The 21,032-nt window shown below is 44.1% G+C and overlaps 1 protein-coding gene across 5 annotated transcripts in view; it reads left to right on the forward strand.

Moving 5' to 3' along the window:
• Positions 1–21,032, forward strand: part of ssbp4 (single stranded DNA binding protein 4) — a 121,725-nt gene that overhangs the window by 3,363 nt on the left and 97,330 nt on the right. For 3 of the 5 annotated variants that reach the window (XM_080009272.1, XM_080009271.1, XM_080009274.1), the window contains exons 2-3: positions 8,137–8,209; positions 13,333–13,394. The exons of 1 other annotated variant lie outside the window; for it this stretch is intronic. In XM_080009272.1, coding sequence (XP_079865398.1) covers positions 8,137–8,209; positions 13,333–13,394 — 135 coding nt within the window. The remainder of the gene's footprint in view (positions 1–8,136; positions 8,210–13,332; positions 13,395–21,032) is intronic. One more of the 5 variants, XM_080009273.1, reaches the window with a different exon arrangement.

A 21,032-nucleotide genomic window follows, 5' to 3' on the forward strand; every position in this document is an offset into this window, starting at 1 on the left:
CTAAAATAGGGGGTACAGAATGTCAAATATCCCCAATATACCAAGAGCCATAACGAGAGTTCGATATCAAAGAATAGCGACTACAGTTTCTGTGTCTCTTGACATACAAAGGCATGTTAGATGACTCTGAAGGGAATCACTGGAATCCCTCCAAAACACCAAACTGCTGTCACCTTCCAAGTCCACACTGTTCAGTAAAAGTGCTCTGACCTACCAGTCCACTGTTCATGGACTGGTACTCTGTGTGGACCGGTACCTATTCGAAGCTTTTGGACACGGTATCACCCGCGATCCATGACTGCTGTCCTGGTCACACTTCTGTCTCGGGCTGAAAGTCCATGAGTCGAATCCCGTCAGTCGACTGAGATTTTTCAAGTTGAGCAACCATCGCACTTATTGACTTAAATAAAAAAAACGTGGATTGATATAAAAGGTTTTTTTTCTATTTATTAACTGCGTGGAGGCTGTTTTGTTCGGTGGTCGTAGCGAGGAAGCAGATGGAGAATTTGGACATGGTGGTCTCACATGGCGTGGTCGGTCCGGTGATTGTACTGGAGTTGCAGCTCCAGGTTATTACTTGTATAAATTCGGAGGGGACGGAGAGGGAGCGATCGGGGCGCACCTGTCTCCCTCTCTGACAGCATCAACGATGCCATGCCCGCGATCGGCATGCCGAAACAGTATGTTTTTATTTATTTTATCTATCATCTGCTTAAAGAATGAAACCGTGCGCAATGGAGACACTTTCTCCGTGACTCTCTCCCCGATCACCCCCTCTCCATGCGTTATGCACAGAAAATAATCTAAACGCGTCTACGAGTCGTGCCCCCTCCCCACACTGTTTTTAGATTTTTTTATTTGGAGGAACGGGGTTCTGCTCTCTGTGTTGGGGCGCATGGAGAGCTGTGTCTGCGTCCGGACGATTCACACGTATTAAAATATATTTATGATTCCCCTTAATTATAATTCCCCATTTAATTGTTATCTGTGTGAATTTTGTAAGCTCCTATCTGTTTTATTTTGTTATTGTAATGCATACTGACTGACAAAAAAAAAAAAAAAAAAATGACGGACCGGTTTCCGCCTGATGATTTGACTGATTCGACACTTTCAGGGGGCAGCCCTAGATAACACATGTGAAAATGAACTAAATTGGTATTATTTCTATAAAAGAAAAAAAAGAAAAACGACTGTGGGGGCGGTGGGCAAGTAATGTAATCGGTGTATGCCCGAACTGCGGCAACCCCAGATAGAAGCTTCCTAACATGCACAGTGATAACATTTCAATGAGGCATTATAAATAAGGGGAATCATAAATATGTTTTTATTACATTACATTACATTACATTTAGCAGACGCTTTTATCCAAAGCGACTTACAATTGTTCAAACACCGACGGACGCAGCCATCAGGAGCAATTAGGGGTTAAGTGTCTTGCTCAAGGACACTACAGCATGCTAGCAGGAGGAGCCTGGGATCGAACCAGCAACCTTTAGATCACTAGACCACCAGCTCTACCTCCTGAGCTACCATCCCCATAATATCTGTGTGAACGTGTGCGTCTGGACACGGACCAAACACAGATCTCCGTGTGCCCTAATCGCGGAGAGCTGTGCCCCGTGACCCCCTGAATAGTGGAATATTTGCATTGAACAGGCTAATCTGATTCAACTGACAAAGTCGGGTACAGCCCTAGTTCTGTCTTTCGTTCAAGGTTCTTCAGTGGCTGATGGTGTCTCAGTGTGGGGTCTTTACTTTGGTCGAAACCTTGAGAAACCATGTTCTGTTGATCGCAGTTATGGTTTTGCAGGGCTTGTCCAACAAGTGTGTAGATGTCCTCTGTATTTGTAGGTAGATATTTTTTTCGCAGTAGAACCCCAAAGTTTTCTAAGTGCTTTGCCAAAGTCTCACTTTCAGGTGTTTCTCATCAGTTCAACCAAGCCTGAAGCCTGTACACTAAGAAGGTGATAGGTCACTTCCTGCTTAGCTTTTGAATACTGCAGAGAGATATATGGGTCAAGGGATAAACTGGCTGCTGAACAGCCCCTCCATTCAAATGAGCATGTCAGGAGTAGGAACACATTAAAATCACAAACATGTGAATTGAACGTGATTTCAGGCTCGGCCAAGGTTTTGCCATAGAATTGGAGCTGAATCTGCGGCGAACCCAGTGTCTTGGGCGGGTGTGAAGGGGGTGGGGCTCAGGCATAGCTTTCATTCCTTCCCATCCTTGAGAATCTCTGTCTTAATCAGACGGTTAAAGACGACCTATTATGCTCCTTTTTCAACAAATTAATATAGGTCTCTAAGTCCCCAAAACATGTTTTAGAATTGCTTTTGCTGAAAAATACCACTCAGAATATGCATTTGAGCCATTGTGACATGCCTCCATACCATGCCGTGTTCCACAACTGGCTGTTTCAGTCTGTGTAGCTTTAACTGTAAATGAAAAGCCAAGCCCCTAGTTCTGAGCCGATGGGGTTTGAGCACAAGTTCCGTGTTGTGTGAGCCAATGGGGCTTGCGCTTCACTCCGGGCTCTGTTTTATTTACTCTGTAAACTTTCAATGATTTCACCTTATCGGTACACTTAAATCTGTTTCTGAACAAATAAGAGGTGAGAAATAAGCAATCCAGTTGCTGAATCTTCACTCATATTAGATGTACAAGGCGTCATTTATTAAAAGTTTGTTCTAACCTTCACCGTGGTGTGTGGGGCAGTGCAGAGCTTGGAGCACCGAGGGGATACGGTGCGGCTTGGGGCTTTTTTGTTTCATTCAATTACGGAAACATCAGAAAATAAAATAAAATAAATACAGCTATGGTTTTGTTTGGAGAAGCGTATAGAACAGTCAACCTACTGTTGACCCACACCGAAAGGAACACACAGCAAATACTTACATTTCCATCGTCTGCAGTTTTGTCACAGACAGTTTGTATTAATTCCTCTTTCTTTTGAAAAGATTTGTGCTGGTCTCTGCAGCCAACAACAGAGCACTTCCCATGATTAGCTCTTAGCTTCGATTCTAGAGAGTCCGGTGGCGAACCAGGTGTGGGTGGAGTTACTCAGATGGGGGGCGGTTCTAATTAGAATGACCCCTTGGTGATGTGTAGGAGGGAAGCAAAGCTGAAAGGCTCGTTTTTGGAAACAGACAGCTCAGTATGTTAGTAGGCCATCAGAGACCCAAATGTATGTGCACAAGCACTGAAAAAGTGAGTTTTGCGTAATAGATCCCCTTTAAGGAAAGCTAAGGTAGAATAAGAGGAAGAAGTAAAAGTGGATGCCCATGTGACCACAGAAATGAATTACACTCTGGGAATTGCTCTTTCCGACATTTGCTTCTAATACTTTTTATTTACTGACTTCCTTCTATCTTTTTCTTTTTTTACTTCCAATTTGGAATGTTTGAGGGAAGATTGTAAAAGGGAGAAAAAAATCAAGTTGAAGATAGCTGTTTAAAGGTTTAATCAGTTTGTTTCTTTGCACCCCCCCCCCCGTAATGTATTTACATGCAGTTGAATGGGGATCCTCAGGTCTGAATGCATGGTTTTGATTCTACACAGATGGCTCCACCATCTGCATTTTAGCCTTTTGAGGGAAGCATAAAGAATCGCACACTTGCATTCTTGCAGGCAGAAACAGCGGCACTGGCGGTAAAGAACCCGCTTATTTACCCCCGATTCCCTTTGACGAGCTGTGTTTTCAGTGTTTTCATTCTGACGAGTCAACAGTCAATTAATGCCGCCTTTCGTTTGGGGATGCGTTCAGTGAATCCGTACAAAATGTGTTGGTTCTCTCACTTGAAATAACTGAGACAGTGTAAATATTGAGGCTACGTGCTTGGAGTTTGTAATCAGTTTGGCTACGCAGCATGGCGCCACTAAATGCCTGTGTGTGTTTTTTATTAGCGCAAGAAGAGAACGCTCGCCCTGCGAGGAGGGATACATTGCTTTTTATAGTTTTTATAGAGAATCTTCTAGCCGGAGTAAAAGAGAACCTGAATTTGGTCAATCTTATGTTGTTTCCTCTTTGGAGAAGGACAGAGTACTTAAAAAGTACACAACAAAGATGCCTAAACAATGTTAAATTGAAGGTATAAGGTCTATTATAAAAAAAAAAAAAAATCATTATCATCATGTTGAGTCCTTGTGGTTTCCTGATCTGACCGTCTTCACGACTATGTCTCATCAGGACCATTCTGGTTAAATGAACCAACGGAGGCGTGCCTGTGCGTGCGTGTGCGTGCGTGTGTGTGCGTGCGTGTGCGTGTGTGTGTGTGTGTGTGTGTGTGTGTGTGTGTGTCTGTGTGTCTGTGTGTCTCTGTGTGTGGATTAACCTGTGGCTAAAGCCATGCGTGCCGACACTCCGCTTATTGACACCGATTTGTTTTGACAAATGAAGCGCCGTCACAAAGCCGAGCAAATAAACAGAATAGGCTTTGGCGAAATCTCCCGTCTCTCAGACCGGCAGCCATTCTCTGTCTCGTGCACTTTCAAGTGATATATCACAGCCTCTCGCTGGCATTAACCATCACAGCCTCAATGTCAGTGCTCCCTTTCTCTAACACCCCCATGCTTTCATCCACATATTCTTGTGTTGCTCTTAATACTGCGTGTGACTGATCATATTAATTATGCACACTATACATCTTATTACATTTGTGAACGATGGAGAACCTCTTTTGAAAAGAGATGCAATAACTGGGCCGCCTGAATCTCCTCCATCACTTCCTCCATGCATACCTTATCTGATCCCCGGCCTCGTGAATTATTGAAATCAAGACAGGAGAGGTAATTTGCTAACTGTCCGTGCTCTAGCTGGCTAATCTGGGCAGAGGTATCTCTCTTTCTTGCCCAAGAACCTCCTCCTCCCTCTTTCCTTCTCTCTCCCTCTTTATCTCCCTCCCTCTTTTTTTCTCTCTGGCTCTCTCCCTCTCTCCCTCTCCTTCCCTCAGAGCCAGGGTCGTGTGGGACAGCCGGGGGGCAGGATGTCAGGCGTGTTTCGGAAAAATTAGGTTCTGGGGGAGAGGTGCTTGATATGTGGGAAAGCGTTGGGATGGCTGCTGGAGGTCGGGGCCGGTGACGGTGTTTGGAACCGATTAGATCGCCCCGCCAGATCAAGGGGTGGAGAGCGAGACACGCGACTGATTGAAGTGTTAATGTTTTAATGTGAAACCGGCTAAATGTTCAGAGCAGTTTTGATAAGCCCTTCCAGGCGGTGCGCTGTAGATTCCCCTTTGACCTTCCCCTGAGAAGGAGGGAGAGGGGGGTTAAACTCTGGTTTTTGCGGAGGAGGAGACGAGCCAGAGAGCGGATCTGTTTTGTTGTAGGTCCTGTAAGCATCTCATCTGTTATTCATGAGGGACTCGTGCCAGTCGTGGCTGGTCTGAGGGAAGAAGAAGCACAAGTTTATTACAGAGAGCGAATGCTGCTTTTCCAGGGCGATGCCACTTTCTTTACTGACTGTACCAATGCAGGATCAGTCAGAGAACCAATCAGTGTAGATTCAGACTGTAGGTCTCATTAGAGCACAATGATGACATATAATCCTTACCAGACATAGTAAGAATAAGAATAGCTTTCGCCGTTTTCTTTTGGTGTTTGGAGACATTCTCTGACGCTGATACCGTCTTTTCCCATTGGTATTGGATTGGGCGCGATGCGATTATAAATTGAGCCGTCTTCTTTTTGTTCATTTTACACCACTCTTATAGTATAAGATTATAATAGTGTAATATAAAATGTCATTATTGAACATTAGAGCCTAAATCATTGGTAGAATTTGGGCTAATTTGCCTTGACCCAACTGATGGAAACACAGAAAAAGATCGCTATCAGTTCGAATAATTGCGATCGGGCGATTATGTAACATCTGTGTCGGCTCTAGTGTCGGACTGATATCAGACACCATTGTGGGTGTTTGTAGTAAACACAGTTCTCCGGCACAGTGGAGGAGTAGACCCCCAGCTCTACTCCCCCCTCCTTCTCTCCCCTCATCGTCCTGCTCCTCCCCGGTTTCTCCTCCATCAGCCGTAGGAGCTCCGGCTCCTCAGCGAGGTTTCAGCTAGTGCTTCTGACAGAGTAACAAAAGGTGTCCCCTGAAGCCGGGATTGAATAAGTGTTTTTAAATAATACATCGCGACGGTGGGTGGCGGGGGGAGGGGGCAGGTGCCTGTCAACGGGCCGCGGAGCCCCCTCAGATCCTATGCCACCTCCGTCATGAAAATTTCATTCCGCTGCCCCTCTCACGGGACTCACGTTCGATTCCCGTGCATTTATGGATGTGGTGCCCTATAGGAGCCGCTAGGTGTTTCATACCGCAAAGATGATCTCTTATTTTTACTTTTGTACATTAACTTACTCCTCTCTACACCACTAGAACCTGGGGAGGGCTTAAAAGGAACATTCCGCTGCGCGGCGCTGGCTCTCCCACACCAGAGCCCGAGACTAACTACGTTTGTAACCATGTATCAGCTTTTGGTTGCCAAGGCTGACAAAATGGTTGTCAAATTGTAATAATTTTATAATTGAGTGAGAACAATAGATAGATCTATAGATTTGTAAACAGATGTGAAGGTATACAGTGCAGCTTGACTACGAGGCAACCAGACACAGTGGCATCACTAGGGGGGTGCGGACCGCACCAGGTGTCACCATCAGAGGGGGTAACACCACGGCTGGCGAAACGTGTGTGTTGCCCACCCAATCAAAAGTCGCTCTGCGATCAGGCTCATAGCGCAACGGTTCATATGGGAAGACTTCTTAGTCAGGCTTTGCGGTGGGATCTCCCATTAGTAGATGATTTCTCAGGCAGAATACAGAATTTGTATTTCTCCATTTTACAGCATCACAGAGCAAACATAGTGTTCTTACATATGCACAATACTGACATGGAAATATGTTCACGACATGAAAAGAATAATAATATAATAATAACACTCTATGTGCCGGTGAGAAATATGCAAGATGCATCTTCAGTCTTAAACTAGTCTAACTGGTCAGTGGAAGCTGGAGGATTATACAGTATATGATGATGTTTTTATGATCGGTGTGGAAGAGGTGGTATTGAAAGCCAATGAGACAATGGAGAGCCGGGTTGTTCAGCGCTGGTCCTGCTCATTATGGATTCATTTGGTTTCCTCCAACATCAACCCAAACTCCATTTTTCCACGTCTCCATGTCCACCCAGCGGCTGGGACGGAAGTGATCTGAAAAACACCCTGTACTCAGCTGTACCCAGGTCACCGCTCACAGATCTTTCTGTTCTATCGCGTTGTGTATTTTGTGCGAGGACAAAGGTTGCTTCTACGTTGAGATGGACAATGTTTGTGCGGTGTATGTGCGTTTGTGTCCTTTTCCAAAGACCGGGCAATATGGAAGAATTTATTATGGTGATAATCGTTATGAATCCATCCGTGGGTCATCACGTTGCGCCATATATATCAGACAAAACTTCTCTTTTAAATGAAACTGTGTGATCGGAAAAGTTTAAATACACAAAAGGTCACTATATAGATAGATATAGATAGATCTTAATTTCATGAAAAGTGCAATTCAATGAATTTAATTTGTCTACCAGCCTTACCTTACCCAGACTCACCCTGGTCCGACAAACCGGTACCGGTGATGGACAGGAAGCCCTGCAAATCCTCCTGTAGAATTTATTTTATTACTCTTTTGGCCTTATCTGGTGTATTTCTGTCGACGTCTACATTGTTTTGGTTTTGGCCTCTGTGCCACAACCGTAGAGTTTCCCAAAATGGAAGGATGTACAGTCAAGCTTATATCGAATCAAAATGCAAGTGTGCATTCATTCTTTTTTTATTTTTCATATATTTTATTTGCACTTGCTCTGTTCTGTCAACTTTCTGCTGCTGTAACACCTGAATTCCCTCCTGAGGATTAACAAAGTGTTATCTTATCGCCTCTTATCTTTTCTTAAGCTTTCTTGCTGACGGGTTGTAACTTATATTGGCATAAAAAACATTTAAGTCATCAAACAGGGAGTTTGACTCGACTCTATGAATTGCAGTTCTTTCAATTTCACTTGGAAAGAAAATGTAAAGAATGTTTATCCCGCTACTGACAGCTCTCTCTCTCTCTCTCTCTCTCGCTTTCTTTTCCTCCTCTTTTCACAGGTTAGCGTTATACGTGTACGAGTATTTGCTTCATGTCGGCGCACAGAAATCCGCACAGACCTTCCTGTCAGAGGTAAGACGTGCTCTTGTGGCTTCCTGGGGCCAATGTGCATGAATGGGATTCCTGCTCCATTGTATTGGCCCGGGATGGAATCCGTATTACGGGTTGTCAAGGGGTCAGGGAAGTGTTGGGCAATCTCTCCATTGTGTCCACATCGAGTAATTTGGTTTCTGGACACTGTAAAGGAAAAGCACTTCCATGACATCAGACGATGCTCATCAACTAATATTTGCCATTGTATTTGATATGAGTGACGATATTAGTGATGATTAGTAAATTATGCTGGAAGGCTATAATTTATATCATATAAATTGTAAATGGACTGTTTAGTCCATTTATAATTTTCTTAACCAATATTATCCAGGAGAATTTTAGAGAACCAAACTCAGCCTTGCAAAGATAAATCAGGTGAAGTTTCTTAATATCTGAAAACATTTCACCATGGTCGATACTTTATTGATCCCCCGAAGGGAAATTGTAATGTTTGTCGTAGCGGCAGACATCAAAAACAATAGGTGATAATAATAAGGTAATAGAATAAAAATAGAAAAGAATCAGCAATGTACAATTAATCGAAAAATAAAGAAATACAAAAAATGGCGATACAATAAACTTGAAATTAACAATAAACAATAAAATCAAGCAATAACAAGAAAATGAACCTTAAAATAAACAAGGAAACAATAAGCAGGAAAAATGTGACAGAAGAATTAACGACCCAAAAATCGACAATAAACAAATAGACGTGAATGGTCTCCAGCAGATGTATAAGTCTGGTCTCGGGCCCCTAGATGGCCAGAGAGCTAAGGTCTCTAATGCGTTCCATCCTCTTCCTTAATGGACATCCTTCCTGCTAATGGTTCACTGTCCAGTCGCTTACCCCCCTCCCGCCTTCCCCCGCCTTGTCTCCGCCGCATGCCCCACACAGTCACCCACCACCATTTGTTTTGTTCAGCCTCCACTTAATACACTCCCACACTCGGAGAGGGCTTTATTGGCAGCCAAGCGCGGGTCCATTTCATTCAACTTTAATGCTGACTGATCATTAAGTTGTTATTTTGGCCATTAAGGCCCGAGGTGGGGGCTGCCGCCGCACACTGAGGAGGGTCACGGAAAATTAAAACATGTCTGACACGTCGCCCTGAAATGTAGAGAGAAGAAATATGGAAGTTTTGTAGAACATTTGATGGTGATAAGTTCCTAACCTCGATATAAGTCCATGTACTGCCACTCATTTGTATGTAGAGTCAGTGGTAGCGGTTCTCCACCGAGGATTTATACAATCTTATGCTCACCTAGCTGCCTAATATCTATTGAAATATATAAAGGACAGTTTACCCAGTTAGACAGGCTCTTTTTAATGAGTGTCTGAAAATGGCCCCAACAGCCCTGGGATTTTGTTGTCAAATAGCAGGTAAACGTAAAGTGTGTAAATAAAATGCCAATGCACTTGAGAATGGTGAGAGAATGGTTATTTGATACCCAATACTGCATCAAATCTGAAAATGTTATTTATAATTAGTTTATGAATGAAAAACATATTTGGGAAAGTTGTAGTTGCTTGTCCGCTACGTATGTGTGTTAAAGTATTGGTTACCAGAGACCCCGGCCCATCTGCAAAACGAAAGGAAAATGTAATTGGGAAGATCATTGGGAGTCAACCCTGAGTGATTGGCATCAGAATCTTTTCAATTCATCCATTATTGACATAATAGCTTTATATGAGTGCGGCACAACAGGTCAACGTCATCGCCACAGAGCGTGGTCGCGATTGCCCCATTGTACCCAGTACTGTGGTTCATGTTAAAGCTCTTATCTCAATACTGAATCAATTAAAATCATGGCCGCTGTATTGTGATAAGCAGCTCAAGAACACATGAGCAGAATGTGAAGGAACTGTTGGAGCGTCAGGTTTTCTGCTATTCCCTGCTTTTCAAACCAAAACAAACAAACAAAAAGAATCGTCCCATATCTTAGTTTTTCCCAAGACACCTTGGTGCTTGACAGGCCAACATGTTGTTTAAACATCTCAGTCCATCTCAAATCCACAGTGAGCTGGAACTGTGAGATTTGATGGACAGGGAGGTTCTGGGTGGGAAGGACATCCTTTCACTTTGGATTCAGGGAGAATTTCACCAAATAAAAACCATACGTATGGAAAGGGTTGTTCGACGAGAGATGGTTCGTCAGAAGCCTCAGGGAAAATAACTAATATTAGATGTGATGTAATTGCTTCAATGTAGATGTGCAAATTGCGGCTCATTTGAAGTATTAAAGACGCTTAAGTGTAAACTATGGTTTTCTAATAATAGACTGCCCTTTGGTTTTGCAGCGTAGTCTAATGCCTTCAATTAACTGGCTCCATAATAACAGAGGCGTACTAAACGATAATTAACTAATTAGACAAAACAGGTATTAAGAAATTATCTTCAGTTTTATTAGTGGTATTAAACCGAGTCATTGCAGAGGTGTAACATAGAGTATATTACTCTTTCTAAAAGTCCTGCATTGATATTCAAAGCAAGGGACGGAAGTTTTCCCTCCACGGTTTGCATCCTCCGTCAGTCAGCAGGAAAAGCTGCTTCAGGCTCAAAGCTCCTCAGCCTCTCAAACTTTATTTATATTGCACAATTCATTCTGCATGAAATGCAATGTGCTGCATAGACAAGAAAAAAAACAACTTTTAAAAGCATATACTGTATATACAGTATGTGTGCATAGATGCCACAAAGACAGACAGAGAGACAGACGGGCAGGCCAACAGACAGACAGACAGACAGACGTTCCTTCTCCATGAGCTGTTCCTTCTGAGTCTAAGTCAGTTTGACGTTGCTCGTCTGGAAACTCTTTGTACCGGTGCCACATGCGCTGAATTTGGTTTATTTACTTCTGCCCCAGCATCGTCTTTATTCATCGATGTGTAAAATGTTCAGAGTCAGGGTGTGTTTGCTCAGGGCCAGATAAGAGTAAAATGTAAAACAACTGAAGTGCAGTAGCTGCCTTCACCTCCTTGAGAATAACTAATCCTCAACCTGTTTCAGATCAAGGAGAAGGAGGGCGATAACAGTGAAACTACCACCAAAACACTCACTTCTGTACATTCTCAAACGGCGCTTCCTGTAAATAAAATAATTTTACTATTAATTATTTAGCTGGGGATCCCCTTGAACTTCTTGAAGGATCTCTGCGGGCCCCCGGGTCCGACGGCTCAAGGGTCGGTTGAGAACCAAAGCTTCAGGATCATGGACTGTTTAGTTTCAATCTGTTTCCAATGAGTCCTTGCTTCCACAATCGTCCCCTCCTGCTCTGCATTTCTGTGCAGCCTCCTCATCCCTATTCACTGCCTGCTGTTACACACACACACACACACACACACACACACTTTACGTCAATAGATGGGAGAGTTCTGTTCCTCTGCAGTAACGGCACACACCTGCTCGTGTCATCTCATAAAAATACTTTCACCTGGATTCTCCTTCCTCAATTAGCCTCTGTACCTCCCTCGGTGGATATTTGAAGTACACACAGACACACAGACACACACACACACACACACACACACACACACACACACACACACACACACACACACACACACACACACACACACACACACACACACACACACACACACACACTGTAGTTTCTGGAAGGACTTCTCAGTGCAATCCAAAGTGTTAACTCTACTTCATCACAAAATGTCCACAGAGCCACATTCTTTGAGGCTCTGTTTACACCTGGCATTCACATGCATCTTGGGTGATCCGATCACAAGCGGACAGCTCTAAGCACGTCTGTTCACACCTGGCATTAGAATGTGTCTCCACCTGCGTCTCGTGTAACCACGTATGATCGGATCCCACTTCCCCGCTCTATATGTAAATAAACACGAATATCCTTTTCGTTTGCAAAGACCAAATGCGAAGACCTTGGCGTGTGGGCAAAATCAAAATAATAGAGACTGTGCCTTGTGTACTCTATGCAGCGCGGGGTTCAGGGTGAACAGATTTATTTGTTTCCTGATTTAAAAGGAGAACACGAATCTTGAATCTTGAATAACTCAGAGAATTTATGTGGAGTTTTTTCTCCAGAGTGGTGCGCCGTACAGTGGAGATGGATCCACTGCATTGTCTAGACAGCGGTGAAGACAGCTCTATTTATTTTCGTTTGTTTCCTACTTGTATGAACTGAAATTTTTAAACACAACCGAGTTAAGATACTGTCCCGATCACTGTGTAATGGAGAGTTTGTATTTATTTCCGTTTGTTTCCTCCTTGTATGAAACACATTTTTTAAACAAAACTAAGGGACTGTCCCGATCACTGCGTAATGGAATGTACTGTACTAAACAAAAACCTGTGTGTCCCGTGCTGCGTCACGCATGTCTCCCCGTTGCTTTCCATTGCTATGGGACTTAATTTCTGGGACTTAATTTTGTAACTCTACATTGAGGACACAATGGGTGCATTTACACCTGACATTAGGGCTGTCCACTTGTGATTGGATCACCAAAGATGCATGTTAATGCCAGGTGTAAACGGGGTCTTAGACTGAACTAAGGAAAAACTGTGATGTATAGAATATAAACAAAATAAAATATAAACGATAAAATCTTCTATCATTAAGAACTATAAAGATCTCACATTGTTTGCGTGCGTACGAACGTGCATGTATTAGAATGCCAGTGGGATAAGTGATCTCAAACTGTGTGTGTATGTCTCTTTGTGCATGCATTGCAGTGTCAGTAGGATAAGTGATATCTGGTGTGTGTGTGTGTGTGTTCAGAGGAATGCCAGTAGCAGTGTGTTGCAGCAGAGGATCTGGTATCTGTGTCCTGATCTTATCACAGTGTCCAGATATGAGGAGCAGCTCTGTGGCTACGAAGCCACTGGAGAGAGATGCTGACTCTAATCTGCACCGTCCACTACCTGTCTGTCTCCCTGTCTGTCTCTCCTCCCCTCTCACCACCACCACAGTCTCTGTCTGTGTGTCAGTCCTTTTCCCTGCTAATTTCAGAGAAAAGTTTGACAAAATGATTACGTTATGCATAAAGCACGCTGCTGCTATGTCTGAATTTCCATTTCTTCTCTCTCTCCTTCTCTCACCCTCTATCCCTCCCTCTCTCCCTCCTTTAGATCCGATGGGAGAAGAACATTACACTGGGGGAGCCCCCAGGATTCCTACACTCGTGGTGGTGGTACGTATACGATAGCCACTTGTTTGTTATCCTCATCAGTTACCTAAACGCTGTCTCTGTCTCTCTCTTTCTCTCTTTTTTTTTCTCTCTCTCTCTCTCTCTCTCTCTCTCTCTCTCTCTCTCTCTCTCTCGCTCTCTCGCTGAACATAAATAGACACACAAGTGCATTCTTCAGCAGCTCCCAGTCATACTGTAGACAGTAGAAGAGCTCTCTATCATCTGCAGGAATGTGTGGAGGGGAGAGAGAGGGGCAGTAATTGTGGGGAATGCTAAGTGCATCGTCTCACACACTTCTAAGTGCCCGTTCTCTTGGTATCTCCTCTCCGCCTCGGCTCGTTTTTAACAATATGTTTTTTTTCCTCTCAAATGGGACTGAACTGCGTCCCGTCTTAACAAAGTCAAAGTCACGCCGAGCTCCCCCTAATCCCAAATATATGGATGGATATTTCAGAGGTGTGAGGCGGGCCGCAATTGGATCAACCCGATACTTTAACGGGTCCGGGCTCCACTTTGCGTTTTCCTCCTTTTCTTTCTCATTTTCTCTGCATCTGTCAGACGCATTACTGCCAGATAAATAGAAGAGTGTGTTTTATGTCTGGCTAGAAGAAAGAGCGAGGCCGTCGGGCTGACAGCCTGACATCTACTGTCTCCGTCTAAAGTGGAGGAGAGTGGGACGTCCAAATGAAGGGTTCCCCCATCCAGCTGACAGGGTAAAAGAGGGCAACCTGGAGCTCATAGGCATAGAGTGCCCCAGACAGGCAGTGAGAAAGAGAAGCAGGCTGGTACTGTGGAGGTTCACCAAATTCACTGTTTCCTTTCTGGCAGGGCATTTATTGAATGAAAAGTCAATAGAATTGAGTGATTGGGGGTCGGGGGGAGCAGATTATGCCAAAACTCTGGAAGGTGCAATTAGTGGATATTTTGCCATCAGTTGACTTTGACTTTGCATAGCGAATTATGCTAGTCTGTTTTTTGCAAACTGACAAAAATTAGTTGCTGTGCCTGGATTTATTTTTCTTCCATATCTGCCAAGTGCAACATTCATGCTCATATTTGTTTACATTTGATTGGTTTTGTAGCTGATAGATCAATTGTTTCGGATTGTTGCATGCGGTAATTGTTGCTGTTTTGTACTTGGCAGCATCTGTCAGTTTGTGGTGCATTGGGGGACTTTTTCGTGATCAAGGAAGCAAGCTGAACTACTACAAACTGCTACATACACTACTACATAGTGCTAAAATGTTTTAAGAAAACACATCCAGAAATCATTAGAAAATGGCAAAAACCCCATGTAGTGTGGATAGTTATAGTGGATAGATATACGGTGACACAGTGCATTGCACTGCTGCCTCACAGCAAGAAGGTCCTGGGTTCGATTCTCGCCTGGGGCGCTGTTGGCACCGTGCTCTGGCGGGAAATCTCCCAATTAGAGGCCTTTCTGTGTGGAGTTTGCATGTTCTCCCAGTGCTCACATGGGATTTCCTCCATCTTACATCAGTAAGAACCCCCACCCAAAACATGCACACATCACCATCGTCCTACCAGCGATGGACATTTGGAACCAGGTCCCCGAGTGCGTCGTTGAATGCCAGGATGGGTCAAATGCAGAGGCCACATTTCACCAGCCACCATCCAAAGCATGTGTTTGTGTGTATTTGCATGAATGCATGTGTTGTTGTGGTGTGCTGTGTGACGATTAAATATTCTTCTGATACTTGGTATAATATAGCAATAAAATCCAGACACAGAAGATGACTATTGGTCATTGATAATTCATTCTACAAGTGAAGGAGAAAATCCCGAGGCTAGAAGATGGACAAAGCACAGAATCCAACTGACGGCTGATTGCGAAGCTAGTGTACTACCCAGCATGGTTAACCGGTTGAATGCTCATTGCTTCGGTGTGTATATTTTTCATGCAAACTGCATTCAGAGGCCTATAGCTTGAATGGCAAGTTTGTATGTGCATCGAACCCACGAGCAATTAACACATCATCTTCAAATCAAATCAATCTACAACGCAGAGGCCCCACAGCCAAATTCACAATGGATAGTTGGAGAAACCAGCAACCAGCATTTAATGACATTGTTTCCATTTCTAGTAAACGTGCTGATGCCCGCTAAATGGCTAATTGCTCCGGTGTTAACAGGGTCCAAACGGGGACGGTCAGCTGGTGTGGGAGTTGACAGCGACTGGTGTGAATTTACAGAGAGAGAGAGAGAATGAAACACAGAGAAGCATCCGTCCGTCCAGTCGCTCTGCATGAGAAGGAGGATTGTTCTTGTCAGTTCCTCTGTCCGTCTCATCCAGCCAAAGCCCCGCCTGTCACTCCTGGACAGCCAAGCAGGAATTGTGACTTCATTCACCCTCTCCACACCCCGACATGCAGTAGCTGTTGTAGCTCGTTGCCACAGTTCATCACAGCCTTTTTGGGGGAGGCAGGAGGATGGAGGGAGGGACGTCTGGACTCCCTCAGCACGACAGCTCTTGGCTGGACAGCGACCGGTAACACTGACAGACACAAACATACACAGCCTCCGCCCGAACCAATAAGAGGAATTATGGAGACTTGCTGTGTGTGTGTGTGTGTGTGTGTGTGTGTGTGTGTGTGTGTGTGTGTGTGTGTGTGTGTGTGTGTGTGTGTGTGTGTGTGTGTGTGTGTGTGTGTGTGTGTGTGTGTGTGTGTGTGTGTGTGTGTGTGTGTGTGAGAGAAAAGGCTGCTCTTTGTGTGTCCTGATTTTATTGATATATTTAGACAGTGTAGGAGTTTGTGTGTCTGACTGTATCAACGACATGATGCGCTTGTGCATAACCCAGAGGGTGTGTGTCTGTGTGTGTGCAGCAGACAGCGGTTGTAAAACAGGCTGAGCAGCGTCCAGGGCCGTGGTGTGGTATGACCTAGCCCTGGGCTGTCTGTATTTCTGTCTGTCTGTCTTTCTGTCTGTCTAGTCCACACAGCACGTGGACACAGAGGCTCACTGGGGGGGCCGACCTGATCTCCAGCCTTGCCCCCCCATCCCCCCTACCCCCCGAACAAAGGCTCCAGATGGTGGGGGAAAGCCCCCGGCCTCTCCTCCTCCCCCTCCTCCTCCCCTGCCCTCTCCTCCTTTCGCTCCCCTTCCCTCAACCTTTGTCTGGAGGTCTGTCCTTTGTTTGCGGAAGAGCGAGCCCCCCCACGCCCCCCTCCTCCCCCGCGGACAGATTAACTCTTTGCATACCAGGCTTCCTTTGTGTTAAACAGCCAAATTCAAGAAGCACCCCCCCCCACAAGCACCAACACCAACCCCACCACCACCACCCCCTTTCTACACTGGAGTTGGAATCAGGCGTTTAAATTTATCATGATTCAGAGGAGCCAATTTTGCAATTCAGCCAATTCTGCAATAATTAAAATTGTCATATATTGTGGTTGATATTGATTGAGGTTTTTGTTTTGCCTTTTACTCACTTGACCATGTGGGAACAGTGGAATGATTCCTGATTTGTACTACTTAAGGACAGATGTTATAAGACAATTTTGTGTTTCTATGCGTGTTTTTTTTCATATTCAGTCATTATAGATACTGAAAAGCAACAACTGAAAATACAATGATTACGTGTGTAACTCACATGTAAACAAATACAATTTCTGCTGTTGGTTGCCAAGACTGACAAAACGGTTTCCGAATTTCAACATTTTATAATTGACTGATAATCACTCTGTATAATTATAATCCAAATTTCAATATTCTTATCACCTTGGCGGAAGTTTCTAAACAAACCACAATTTTAAGGCTGGGGTCGCAGGGGGAGGGGAGGGATGGATGGAGGGATGGAGGGAGGGGTCAGTCCACATCTGTTGTTCTGGATGGGAGGATAAAGGCTCTGGGCTCAGGGAGGGCTGCAGGTGTTGATTGTGCCATTATCTCCCCTCTCTATTGGCCGGCCGCTCGTTGTCTCATCCTTATCCCAAAATCGATTGCTTTTACCAGTTTTCACCGGATAGAAAACACACACACACACACACGTGCACCTCTGTTAACAAACACACAGGGAAAAGCGGTAGAATGTGGAGGGATAATCTCTTCCAGCCTGCAGCTGAAATTCCTCTTTGCAAGGGGCAGAGAAAACAGAGCGATAGAACGACGTCGTTCTTTCTCCCGAAATCCTAGATCTGCTCTTTATAAAGGAAGGGTTCAGACAGGAAGAGTAGGGTTTAGGGAGCTCTCCTCCTCTCTCTTCTCTTCTCTTCTCTTCTCTTCTCTTCTCTTCTCTTCTCTTCTCTTCTCTTCTCTTCTCTTCTCTTCTCTTCTCTTCTCTTCTCTTCTCTTCCCTCACCCCTAATCAGTTCCATGTAGTCTTTTGTTTATTTGTCTCTGTCTTCTTTTATCTCTTCATCTCTCTTTATCTATATGATTTCATCCTTTCATTCCCTCCTCACCTCACCTTGTCACACATTTTGCCACTTCATTTTCTTCCCAAACCTCTAAAAGTAAAAAAGGTTCCAGTGTGTTAATCTGAATCTAGTTTGCCAGAGTACGTGATAGCACTCGTCTTCTGGTTTCCCCTCCTTTTCAGGATGGGCTGTTAGGTTTTTGACCATGTGTACAGATGCTGATGTGGCCAAGATATCATCATATTTTTCTTATTTCCCGACGTAGAACCGTTGTGACGGCAAGTGGATTTTTTAAACCCAAATTGACACTTCCCCTTTTATCCATTTTGATTATCATTCCTATTTGATACTGAATCAAAATGAAAGTTGTTTAAAAAAAGAAGAAAAATCAAAATATCTAACCTATCCTACCTAACCCTCTACTACAGTGTTTTAACAAAAAGAATGTTGTAAAATCATTGGCGTTACACCCTCAAAAGACGATATATTGCGTACCGCCTGAACCATGTTTAAACATGCAGTTGGGGCACCCCTCTTATGTAATCTAATGGTAACAGCATGTGGATGACGTCAGTATTCTCCAGCGTCCCTCTAGCGCCCCCTTCCACCACCTATCTCCATCCCTGTTCAGACCCAGTGTTTATTTAGAATTCTGATCCTTCAGGAGGATAAACTGCTACCTGGGTCCAGGGCTGCGTCCCAAAACGTCCCAAAATAACCCCCTCCTCTGCTACCACGGCCACGCTCGCTCCCTCACCGCTCCCTTAAGGGGACAAGGAAGAAGGACGCACCAGTGTCGGAATGGGCCAATCGGAACGTGGCTTTAATTTGTTAGACGTTGTTATAGTAACCGTAAATAAACCCGAGTTTATGATCGGACTCCTCCCTCCTCCTTGTTATCCAAGTTTTGAGAAGGGATTCACATTCAAAAAAACATCCCGTCTTTTTCTGGGTGTGAGTCCGTTGACGTCACCCGCAAAAATCCTAAACTCCAAAACTACACCCTGCACCCGATGCTGCTTCTGCTTCTGTAATCTGGGAGCATGATCTTTTAAAGGGGATTGGGTCAAATTACAGCTTGTAAAGATGGAGGCGGTTGGTTTTCACTCACTTGGTTGATTGTGGCATTTCTTTTTTACCATTTAGAAAAGCCGTAAAGACTGCAACTCACTACTTCTTACTGTGCCAGTATACTCACAACCAAACAGAACCTCTTGAGGGGAAAAAGACGAGTTTAGAGCAAGAAACAGGACACAAAAGAGAGCTGGTTTCACGCGGTTGGTGTTGAGTCACAGTTCTCCCCCGATTCATTTTCTCGCCGCGTCGCTGTCGTCACTTCGCTTCGTGTTGACACTGTTCTCCCAGCGTAGATAACAGGTTCTAAAATGTGGCACGTTGGAATTGTAGCAACACGGAGGCTAGAGTGGAGTCTGTTTCCATGCTAACATAACCGTGAACTTCTCGCCATTACCAGATTTTGTCCAGGCTATATCTGCACTTAAGCTCAAAATCTCACCTTTCATCACATTGTGAGGCTGTTTATGGTCATCTGAAGCAGAATATGAGACAAAATTCTATCGCCTGAAATATTGCAGACCTCATATTGGGAAATGTTTGAAATTGTATTGACTCTGCATGATTGATTTACACCACAATGTGTATCGTGATTTCTTCACTTTCATTCATTTCAATTTCTGACGCTTTTCCTTGATTCCAGCTTTCTGGTGAACCTGTGCTTAAATCACAGAATGATAACCCACCAGCCTTATAAACCAAATTCCTAAAGTAGTGCTGACTTGTTGACTTAGGTTTGGGAGTGATAAAGAAATGGACAAAGATATTATAAAATTTTGCCTTGAAAAAGGTGAAGGAAGTTTTGACCTGGTCGGTGTTTTCCTCACTGAACGTCTGTGGTGGGGGATTATCCCGTCTGTCTTTTTCAATACTTTTTTTTCTTTTTTTAAGACTGCGCTTTTGCTTGTTCTTCCCATTCTAATGGAAAAGCATATTGTCACCAGTGGCTTTGTCAGACCACAGTTAATTGCAAATAATTATCATGATGGCATTTCATTTTAGTAATTGTCTTCTTCTTCTCCTCTTGGACTGCTGCACGCTAATCCCTTTCTGGATTGTGTGTGTGTGTGTGTGTGTGTGTGTGTGTGTGTGTGTGTGTGTGTGTGTGTGTGTGTGTGTGTGTGTGTGTGTGTGTGTGTGTGTGTGTGTGTGTGTGTGTGTGTGTGTGTGTGTGTGTGTGTGTGTGTGTGTGTGTGTGTACTGCCCATTGTTGAGTCTCGACGTCTGTACATTCATGTTAAAAAAAACCAACGAGAATCCCCTTAATCTAACCATCTACGTTAGTCTAAGTGTGGAAGCCAAAAGCCTCTTTAAAGAAAAACAAGCACCAGAAACAGAATTTTTGTGGCTGAGATAACACCAGTAGTTGCTGATCGTCTGATTAGACGATCACATTAAAATGATTAGATAATTAATGTTAGATGGAAAAAGTTTCCATTGTAGTGGAGGAGATAAAGATTTTCTGCTACTAATTAACCACATATTTTCTGCTTTCCCAGATGATTTCTAGAGATTAGCGTCTCTGTGTGAAGTGTAAACGGAGCAGCTAACGATGTTCGAATCCAGATTTTGGACCCCCTCACCCCCCCCCACAGAAGCTGTTGCACAATATTGCCGAATCTCATAACGGAAAATGGAGAATCCTAGTCTTTATTTTCTTTAAACCCCACGCCTCTGATGTAGACTCATCTGCGAAGAAAGACATTTTCAAGAAACAAACTTCCAACTTACTGAAGTAAAGGTTTTAATATATTCAGTTATTAATATTCAGTGAAGCAGTCGACAACGTATAAATATAAATAATATCCAAAGCCTCGCTGTCGTCTGCCACCAGCGCCTCTCTACATTATGCAAAGAGACGCAGGCTATCCGATTCGTCCCCATGCGGCCTCGGACGCTCGCAGGTGAGTGACTCAAACCGTAATATAATAATATTATAATAAATTTCAGATATCGCACCTCCACCCATCTGTCCGGCCGCTTTTGCTCGGGACCAAACTGGAACCTGCTTCCTCTTTCATTTCCCCCAAAGCTGATGGTCGAGGCGTGTCCCCCGCAACTCGTCTTTAACACCGACTGATAGTTATGATAATGTACATCGTCTTTATTGAGGGCGACTGAGGGGGCAGCACACACACACACACACACACACACACACACACACACACACACACACACACACACACAC

The sequence above is a fragment of the Zeus faber genome (assembly GCF_960531495.2).
Source record: "Zeus faber genome assembly, chromosome: 1".
NCBI classification, from domain to species: domain Eukaryota; kingdom Metazoa; phylum Chordata; class Actinopteri; order Zeiformes; family Zeidae; genus Zeus; species Zeus faber.